At 36.3% G+C, this 11024-nt stretch overlaps 1 protein-coding gene across 1 annotated transcript in view; it reads left to right on the top strand.

The window, feature by feature from the left end:
- Positions 1-11024, top strand: part of PRUNE2 (prune homolog 2 with BCH domain) — a 144802-nt gene that overhangs the window by 65373 nt on the left and 68405 nt on the right. Inside the window, exon 7 of the mRNA XM_054003856.1 lies at positions 10311-10469. Coding sequence (XP_053859831.1) covers positions 10311-10469 — 159 coding nt within the window. The remainder of the gene's footprint in view (positions 1-10310; positions 10470-11024) is intronic.

Below are 11024 nucleotides of genomic sequence, written 5' to 3' on the forward strand. Positions count from 1 at the left end.
GAAAACCTGTAGGAGAAAATAGTATTTTGGAGTCAAGAGCATAAATGGAAGAAGTAATTTTTTGAGAAAAATTATTTGCAGTCAGAAGACTGTAAGGAATCAAAGAGCTGCTTTAGAAAGGCAAAAGATGTAGCTAGATAAAAGAGAAAGCTTCACCAGTTACTGAAATTTGATGAAACAATCAAAAAATGACATATTAACAACTTAGAATGTATTAGAAGTGATATAACTGAATCCTGCACAAGTGGCTCTTTAGATGTATATTCAGCTGATTATTTTTAATTTTCTATCAATTATCTTGCAACATCATTTTCTTGTCTATATATATGGAGTGAAATGGCTTTAATAATTAAATAACTATGGTTTATTCCTGAAGTGACATTGTGAGTTGAATACTTTAATTAGCAAAGTAAACCTAACAGGGGAAAAAAAGGTAAAAAGTAAAAGAAAAAACTAAAGTTGCCATGCAACTTTGAATGGCTGTGTTGCTGTGTGAGGAACACTTAGGTTGTATGACTGTCTTCCCCAGCAGATTTTGCCTTTGTTTTTTTTTATTAATAAACTAATAATTTCACAATCCCATTCCCATCCAGAAGCAATTAATAATGAGAGATAATGTCATCCCATGAAAATATTTTCACAATGTCTTCTTCTTTTGAATGTTTTACCTGAAAGTTTTTGAGTTCCTTCCAAAAGATTTTTGCTGTTTCTAGAGTAATAATAATGTTAAAAGTGTTGATGTTTTGTTATTAAGTGCAAGTCACACTGAATGATTTGTTTAGACTGCTGGAGTGTAGGAGGTGCTGCGGATTTTCTTCTACCTTCTATACACAAATGAGCTCTCAAGATAGGCATATTAAAGAATTGTGTTGCTATCAGAGCCAGTGCAATGGAATTCTCCTAGGCCACAGTCCACCAGCATAAGGTGGAAACATTTTCTGGCTCTTCTTGGATTGCAACAGGAAGTCTGGCAGCACTTTTTCTCTCTGTTACCAAAGAGGGGATAGGCCTGAATGCCATTGTATTAGGAAAGAAGGAAAAAACCCCAACCTTTCCCCCTCAAAAACAGACCTCAGGAATAATGCAGCTGTATTATTTCTAAAATATACTGTTGGCTGAAGACTAAGAGTTTATTTTTAGCTTGAGTTTAAATAATTTTCAAAGATTAGGAGAAAGTTATTTCGTGTTATGGAACATAGGATATGTGTGATATCTGTAAATATAGAAGGTATCAATGAATATATAGTTTTTTAGTTCATCTGCCTGTGATGGCATCCATTTATAATACTTCTAGCTTCTTGCTATTGAAAGTGTTTTTAACGGTACATCTAGTCTCGCTGTCTCAAAACAAAATAAGTATTCCTGAAAATAGGAGAGAAAACACTGTTTCATCTCTCTATAGTGGCAGTAACTGAAAAGATCTAGCGCTTCTTGCCAGACAAAACTCAATGTTAAGAGAAAATCACAATAGTATAGTGTTGTTCATGTTATAAAAAAAGCAAGTCTCCATTTTCCAGTTTAAACTGCAAACATTAAAAGTGCACTAAGAATAGTCTGCCATCCTGCCTTGGCATTTTTGGTTTTTTTATTATACTTTCATGAAGGATTAACATTTTGATACATTTGTTCATGGATTTGCAGTGGTTAAATCAATAGTTAATGAGGTTCGTCGTATAATTTGAGCTTGTAGTTTGTTTATGCTAGACCAACTTTATCCATACTCCAAACAAATTATCTCTTATAATCACCAGCCTGAAGATAAATCTCTAAATGTTTTTCTGATGATAGTGCTGTGGTTGGCAGGTGTTAGAAGTGCCTCCCAGGGACAAAGATTGAAGATGGGCTTGTTCTCACAAATCCTTCAGGCGAGGTTGTTTAGCTTTCTATCCTGTCATCTGCAGACGAGCCTTGTATGGTGCCCTGCTAATGAAATCTAATAGGCAAAGGTCATATATCTTTATGAAGAAAAATGCAAAGCTGGTGAGTGATGAATGTGCTTCATGGGGTTCAATGGACGATGTGTAGCAATAAAATCCATGTGCTTCAAATGGCTTGGCATATCTCTGTCTTTTGTGCCTTAACTACTTTTTCTAACAATTCTCATTACTATGAGATGGGAATAGATAAATACAAAAACAGTTGAATATGCATGCAAAGTTGTCTGTATAATTAAAGAAATAGGTGGGGGTAATTAGTTTTCAGTATTCATAGCCTAATGAGGGAGATGGCTCACATAATAGTACACAGCAGTATTGTACTTAAATTTGAAAGCTCTGTTGAGTAGCAGTAGAAGTATATGAACTGCCGTGAAGATTTAGGTAGAGTCTTACATCAGTTATAAATCAAAAATACCTTTGTCAAATGTCAAAACACAATATTAAAAATACGGGGCAGTACAAACAAAATGTGCTGGTATAAAATTGCAGATAGAACTACTAAATAATGCAAGTGAGTGCCTTTAAGAAATTACTAATATGAAGTTAGAAGGAATCAAATAAACCAGATATTGTTGAATCACTGCTGTTTTTTAAGAAGTTACCAGTTCATTTGCTATAGTTACACTGCTGAGCTAAGAGACAGTTCAATAAATCAACTCAGGCTTGATGGATTTTACAAACCATTGCAATGAGCGCGTGAAAGAGGAAAGAAATCTCTTAGTATTCCCTCTTTGACAAAAGGATATGCAAAGAGCCTGAATGGATGAATGGTTGATTAATTTTGCCAGAAATTTTCTTGACAGCCAGAAATGTGTTTTTGCATTATCATGTTTGCATGGGGATTATTTCGTAAGGTATGAATTATTATGTATAACCTTACACCTGAGACTTAGCTGGCTGAAAGAGACAGCTCCTGGTCAGTATATGTTTAGTTGTGATGTTTCTTATGTTTTAATTCATCACTCTGTCTATTCAGCGTTTTGCTTGTTACCACTTGCTAATCAGTCAACAGTGAAATCAAATATTGTATGTGACTAAATGAACCTTGTAACTGAAGTGATAGGTTGTGTCTTTTTCAGTATTTTTTAATTGATTTACAAGCTATGGAAAAATCAGGTGCAAGTTCTTAACCTAGAATCAGAAGACAGAATAATATAAAAAAGAATAAAAAAGTGCATTATAGGCTATGTCCACATAGCTTATTGATTAATAAGAAATAATGCTTATTTTTTTCCTCTAAATTTTTGAGGTAAATAATTATTAGATTGTATAAACGATGCTGTACTTCAGTGTGGAGATACTTATTTTAATTTTGTACATATTTCATGCATATTTTGTGTGGGGGATCTTTGCTTTTAAGTATGGTGCATAAGCAGTTGTGTTTACTTTTAGGCTTTGTATGCTTGTGGTTTCAAAATAAAAGACTTTCCATGTACTTTTGCCCCAAAAAATATGTTCATATTTACTTCAACCTTTAAAATTATCTGGAGGAAGTACATTTTAACAAACTACATTTCTCTATACTTCTCTACTTGGAGCAAAAGTCGTACTGCTATGATTGCAAGTTTTCTAGTTGGTCTCTTCACTTATTTTACAGAGATAGAGTTTTAAAGACAGATTGAAAAGGGAGATGTCATTTAAGCCTTTAAACCTGAAAAATACTTCTATATATTTTAATGTATTTTGCATTTTTAACAACTCCAAACTACTTACCCTTTAACTGCCAGAAATGCTCAAAACTGGAAGCTTTATCAGTCACAATTTTCCTATTACAGAAAACATCCACTAACAATGAGACAAATTACAAGCACTTTGAATTTCTTCCTTTAGAGATAGAAATAAATGAGTACTTTCACCTCTACACCAGACTACAAGATATACTTTGATATTCTCTGACTCCTGAACTGCTGCAAAACTTCTTTTCTTCTAGATATTGAGGTCCCAGCAATCTAATATTATTATTAATAGCACAGGAGTGTGCAGACCATTACCTGTGTTTGTTAATGTCTTTAGGCTATGCACACAATGTCTATGTTGTGCAGTAGTGGCAGTGCCTTAACAGGGCTTCATCTCCAGCCCTTCTGAACTGCTACATATTTTGAGTATATGTGCACAAACCCCCTGACACCGGGGAGCATTTTTCACTGCTGTATTTCAGAGAGTTAGTTGTACACCTCAGCACTCCTGGGGGGCTGCCTTGCTTATGGATAAGAAATTGTATTCCTTAGCACTGAAGGTGAGGTAACTCTAGGAAGAATGTTATAAGCCAAATGAGCCATGATGATATCCTTATATTACATGTATATCATGTATCTTTTAGGATACATGAAGATGCTGTACCCCAGCTGCTAAATTCAGTGCTGTCTCAGCTAGTTCTGTAAATGGGGAATAATGAAACTACAGTTTGGCAGTATACCTGAGCAAAATTTTTCTACCTCACGTTTTATGAATGAATTGAGGCTTGACAGTCTTGCCCAAAAATCATGTACTATGCTAAATACACACACAAAAAAATAAATCTTTATAAGTTCTACTTAAACACGGGTTAAAATGGACAGGTCTGAATTTGAATATACAGAATTTGTACCTGTATCAAATGCTAGTAAAACCTGTTTAGCTACAATCTGAATTCATAAAGAATGGATCATTGTTATGACACTATGATGAAATGCACCAATGCTGTAGAAACGGCACTCTTTCCAGTATGAACTTGTCTAAACATGCTTTCATTGAACAAAGCATGCTAACTTTTTTTAATTAAAGAGGAATCCCTATTTTTTTCTTAGCTTTCTTTTTTATTTTTTTAGTTACTCTGTATTTAATTAAATAGACTGTAAAAACACAGACATCATCAGTACTAAGGGTGTGAGTGCCAAATAGGCACTCATTACATTATTCAATAGGAGCTTTCCACAATGCTATAGTATTTCCAGTTCAAATTAATTCCAACTTAAGTTTCAAATGCCTTAAGTTAAATGTGTGATGGGGGTGTTATAGAGCAAGATTACAAGGCTCAAAGATACCCATTCTCCTACTCTTTAGTTTAGGACTTAATACCTATTTTGTCTTTGGAAACTGTTGACATAAGGAAAGCAGATTTTGCTGTTATTTTTGTTCTTTCCAGAAGACTGATAAATATCAGTGCAGAAGAGCTGTTATTTGCTACATTGAAATGCACAATAGAAAAATGCAGTCCTTCCTTACAAAGAAGGGAGGGATTTTTAATAGAGCATTTTTGTCAATGGTGTTGATAGAAGAAAAAAAGAGGTAAAACAAAAAATACACTTGTTTGTGTTTCTGGAGTCTGGTAAACATCATACTGTTTATACTGTTCTTTCAATTTTTACTGACCTTTACCTGAAAACTTCTTATAAAAAATTGAGTATTTTTCTGCACTCTTTTTCCTTTCTTTATAATTTTTTTTTTTAATAAAGGAAGGGGCTTCTGGTAATTAGCTGGATTTACAACAAATGGCACACAGCCTGTTAGCTCTGCATGTGTGCTATATCTTTGGTGTTTACCCTATTATATTGCAATTTAAGTATGTCATAAAGTTTTATCAGTGATCACACAGAAATAAACTGGAATGCAGGAGTACCGACCATGAAATATTAAGAGAATGCAGTAGCAGTATGTATGACTTCTGTATTGTGATAATTGCATCAGTTGTGAAAATTGTAATGGGATATGATATTCCTCATTTATATTTTGTGATGGTTGGGTATTTTTAGCAAATGAGTTGTCAGCAGAAAGGCTTCATTAGACCCATCAGGGTATCTGCCCATGAATAACGAATCCCAAACTGTACTGACAGTTTCCTTGAGCCAAAATGATGGAGCACTTCTGACAAAAGCCATATTGTGCTCCCCATGTGAGAAGTATGAAGAACAAAAGAGACAGTTTGTTCTTAATTTGGTCAGGTTAATATTGACACAGTTATCTTAGAAGAGTCAGAAGTGTGTGTAATGTACACTTGCAGTGATCACTTGGGTAATTGGCTGTTGATTTCATGAATCGGTGTTGCAAGAGACACAGAGGTTACAGATTCTCTTCAGATATTTCTTTGATATTTTGCCTCTTTTAAAGGATCATCCATATTTATAGTTACATTATCTGTTAAACTTAAAAAGAAATTCTTGAGAATAAAGAAAGAAAATAGAGTTTCAGAGAAAGAAATTTCCAAGCAGTATAGAACTTACATAAAATGGTATTTGTCAACAAAAGTACATAATTATTAAACAGGTCATGTTCAAAAATCCTTCAAAAGTCTTTGGATTTCTTCAGCTTTCTCATTCTGCTTACCTAACTGATACGAAAAATATTTGTAAATTTCAGAATGTTCATCATATTGCTATGTTATAGCAGGAACTATTTATACGCATTAGACAAAAGCACCATTTTATTACATGTTATGACACTAAATTTTAAATTACTCCAGTGGTCATACTGCTGTTAACTATGCAAAATATATGTACTACCAGTTCTATTTATTTCAAGTACATACATTTCAAGTATACTAACAGTCAATTTTTTTGTTTATAAGTTACTTAGAGGACATTCTGTGTTTACATACGCTGTTTATCTGCTGTATACCAGGTAATACTTAATACTTAAGACAGCACATGTTAGTAAAAGAAAAGGAGTTATAAAAATGACCAATTAACTGACCTTTGTCATTGTTTAGCTATGTCAGTATATCTCCTGCTATACTAATTCATCAACAGCATATTTTAAATGCATGTAATTAATTTGGGATGTACTAGCTTAACTGTTGAAATTACTTGCATTTTTTCAGTTCTGAAGGAAATTTTTCATTTTCTGTAAGCATTTATAATACATTCTGGTTGTTAATTTAGGTTAGCAAATTCATGAGAGAGTCCATATATGTATCATGTCTTTCAATATATGGCCTTTGGTAGTTTTTAAGAATTGTTTGCAACTGTCATTATTTACTTGAATGTTTGAATGCCTGTGAAGGGAGTATCTGAATTTTGTTGCTGGTACTAGTTTAAAAGAATAAACTTTAGGGTTGTTTAGGCAAGTTATCAGGAATTTTCAAATGGTGTTTCAAATAGTTCAGATTTTTTATTTGAATAGATTTTAATTGATCCAGCTGCAGTTAGGAATGGGATAATTGAAGTAACTTTTTCATGCTCAAGGACATTTTGGAACTGTTTCTAATCTATCCAATACTTGTGTCTTCAGAAGATTTTACTGGTTTGGTCGTTCAAAACTTTTTCAGAATAATTCCCCACCATAATCTTCTATTCAGATTTCACAGATGAGTGTCCACCAATAAACTGGCAGCTGACTATTTGTGCATTAATCTGTGTGAATTTCACACAAACCTCATTTTTAGGTGCTATACAAACATCAAAGGGAAACTTAATCTCTAGTTGTAGAAAGGAATCTACTTCCAAAGTATCTGACAAACAAGATTTTTTTTTTTTTAAGTTTAACTTAGAGGGAGGGTGATGCATTTTGTGGATATATTTGAGTAGATTAATAAATAGTGTTTGTATATTTGTAATGAAAACAGTGATTTATTAGGTAGGAGATGGATGCAGGGGAATAACATGCCAGTCTGCACATACAATTGTGCTGTGTTCATGATGAACTGCTGTTTATTCAAGGCCAGTGTAGCTTGGCAGCATCAAAAGGAGTCTTGGCTAGAAGATGACAAACAGTAGAAACATAAAGGAGAAAATTAAATTTCTACATCTTTGTTGACCGGTAGTTATCAGAAGTGAGGGCTGAAAAAAGACATTTATACTTTGTGCATTATGTTCCCAGTTGAGAAAGGTGGATGTATGGTTTATGTTTCAAGTCCTACATAATTGAACTAGTCCAAGCATTAATGACAGTAGGAAACATAAAAGTTTACGTCCTGTGTATTTGGTGTGGGGTGTGTGTAAAAGAAGGCAAATTTTGATACAAAGAGTATTGCCTCAGTCCTTACTTGTGTGTGTGTGTATTTTTTTAAGATTTGCACAATTCAGGGAGCGGGAACAACGGGATCTGTAGGAACAATCTGTGGTAATGGTGTGTTACAATTGGGTAACATCATCATGGATACATATAAAGGGCTGCAAAATTAAATCAGCTCACAGATTTTACTTCTCAATACTATTATTTTAACATTTACTTTTTTAGATGACATATCAATATGACAAATTTCATAAAGTATTTCTTTTTCTAACAAAAACCCTGTGATTTATTCAAGAAATAGCAATAGACCAGTATCACAGAATTACAGAATTGTTAGGGTTGGAAAGGACCTCTGGAAATCATCCAGTCCAAGCCCCTTGCCAAAGCAGGGTCACTGAGAGCAGGTGACACAGGAACATGTGCAGAGGGTTTTAAGATATTTCTTTGAGATATTTCTATGTATTGCTGAGATCCTCTCTCAGTCTTCTCCAGACCAAACAGTCCCAACTCCCAGAGTCTCTCCCCATGAGAGAGAAGTTCCAGACCCCTGATCATCCTTGTGGCTCTCCACTGGATCCTCTCCAGTATCTCCTTGTGTCCCTTGTGCTGAGGAGCCCAGAACTGGACACAGCACTCCAGGTGTGGCCTCACCAGGGCTGAGTAGAGGGGGAGGATCACCTCCCTCGACCTGCTCGTCACGCTCTTCCCAATGCACCCCAGGATGACATTGGCCCTCCTGGCCACGGGGGCACTGATGGCTCATGGACAGCTTGTGATGCACCAGCAGTCCCAGGTCCTTTTGCACAGAGCTGCTCTGTAGGAGGGCAGCCCCAGCCTGTGCTGGCACTTGGGGCTGTTCCTCCCCAGGTGCAGGACCCGGCACTTGCCCTTGTTGAGCCTCATCAGGTTTCTCTCTGCCCATCCCTCCAGCTGATCAAGGTCCCACTGAATGGCAGCAGAGCTTTCAGGTGGATCAGCCACTGCCCCCACTTTAGTGTCACCAGCAAACCTGCTGAAGGTGCATTTGATCCCTTCCTCCAAGTCATTGACAAGGAATTTGAATAAGATTGGTCCCACTACTGATCCTTTGGGAATACCACTGACTGCAGGCCTCCTGCTGGACTCTGCTGCACTGATCGTGACCCTCTGAGCTCTGCCTTCAGCCAATTCCTGATCCACTTCAAGGTCCATTCCTCTAACCCACAATTTCCTGAGCTTACCTGTAAGGATGTTATGGGAGACAGCATCAAAAGCCTTGCTGAAGCTGAGGTAGGCAACATCCACTGCTCTCCCCTCGTCGACCCATCCTGCTATGCCATCATAGAAGTCTATCAGATTGGTCCAATCTGATTTGCCTTTGGTGAATCCATCCTGACTACTCCTGTGATCCTGATGACCTTCTTGTCTTCTATATGCTTTTTGATGATCTCCAGAATGATCTGTTCCATTACCTTTCCAGGAACTGAGTTGAGGCCTGCTGGCTGGTAGTTACCCAGGTCTCCTTGGCATTTTTGAAGACAGGAGTGACATTGGCCTTCCTTGAATCATCAAGCAATTCTCCCATTCTCCATGATTTTTCAAAGATGATGGAAAGCAGCAGATTAGCAACATCTGCCAGCTTTCTCAGCACCTGTGGGTGGATCCCATGGATTTAAGGTTTTAAGTCTGCCTAGCTGATCTCTAACCCAACCCTTGACAGCCAAGGGGAAGCCTTTCTTTCTCCAGCCTTCCTCTCTTACTGCTGGGACTCGTGAGGGCTGGTCTCAACAGCAAAGACAAGCAAAGAAGGCATTCAGTATTTTTACCTTCTCTGTGTCTTCCTTCACCAGAACACCCATCTGATTCTGCAATGGCCCTGCATTTTGCCTAATCTTTCTTTTGCTGCTGATAAAATCATAGAAGCCCTTCTTGTTGTCCTTGATATCCCTTGCCAGACTCAGTTGCAAGTGGGTCTTGGCCTTACTCATTGTATCCCTCCAAGTCGATGTTCCTAGAGTCCTTCCGTGTGGCCTGTCCCTTCTTCCACATTGCATATATTTCTTTCTTGAGTTTGAGTTTTACTGGAAGTTCCATACTCATCCATGCAAGTCTCCTACTCTTTTTGCCCAGTTTCCTTACCAGGGGTATACACTAGCCTAGAGTTTGGAGTGGTTTTAAGCAATGTTGCAAAAGCAGGTAGCAGGAACAAGTAGGAATTACGTTTCACCAGCAGATTAAGAAGGCAAAACCTGCATTTAGTATTCTAGTGTTCTTCCATTAGTGTGCTATGGGACTGGTTCTTGATTTTTATTAGGTACATAGTTGTTTTGACAAATGAAATGGAATTTTCTTGATTATTAGACCTGCTGATGCTTTTTAACATTTACGGCTATTTTTACAACATATTTGGATGAAAAGAACCAGAAAAGTTGCTGACATTTCTTTTAATTTCTTAATGTTTTTCAGGACTGCATGTTACACAGGAGTCTCGTTGGTGATCTGAAAGCGTTCATAGATAAATATGGGTTTGATGTACTTGTCATTTTGGCCAACTGCTTGTCAGATGAGAAGCAAACAAAACAACAAATAGCAGTATACTCAGAAAATGTAGAGCTAGGCAATCAAGTAAGTACCTGGAAAAAGAATCAGATGTTTTTTCTGGGAAAAAAATGTCAGTGTTTTTTTTAGGTAATCTATATCACGATGTTGATTAATTAAGTGAGGTCAAAAGGTAGCAACAATTGACCAGCAACTGAGCAGCTATTTGAAATGGCTGTATTATTTATATGGTAAGAGAATGCAAGATTATTATATTTATTATTGCTTCAGACCAAGCTAACAGAAAAAGGTTATGAGAAATACTGAAAGAGGCAAGATTTTTCAATTCAGTTAAAATGTTGGTTTGGGTTTTTTTCCACAGTTTTGACTTGGGTTTGTAGTGCGAGTTACACAAACGTGTCTTTGGCAATGAGTGATAAGCAAACACCTTGTAAGTGGTAATGACCAGAAATCATATATGTATATGTTATTCCTAAAGAATTCAAGCTCTGAAATCAAAACAAATTATTATTATTGTATACATTTGTCCAGAGCTAGGTGCTTTCCATTTTTTAAACTATATTTATCCCCAGATGGAAGAGACTATCTCAGTGGCAACTTTCTGAACTTTTTTCTCTGTCT

This window comes from Vidua macroura, chromosome Z, assembly GCF_024509145.1.
Source record: "Vidua macroura isolate BioBank_ID:100142 chromosome Z, ASM2450914v1, whole genome shotgun sequence".
Classification (NCBI taxonomy): domain Eukaryota; kingdom Metazoa; phylum Chordata; class Aves; order Passeriformes; family Viduidae; genus Vidua; species Vidua macroura.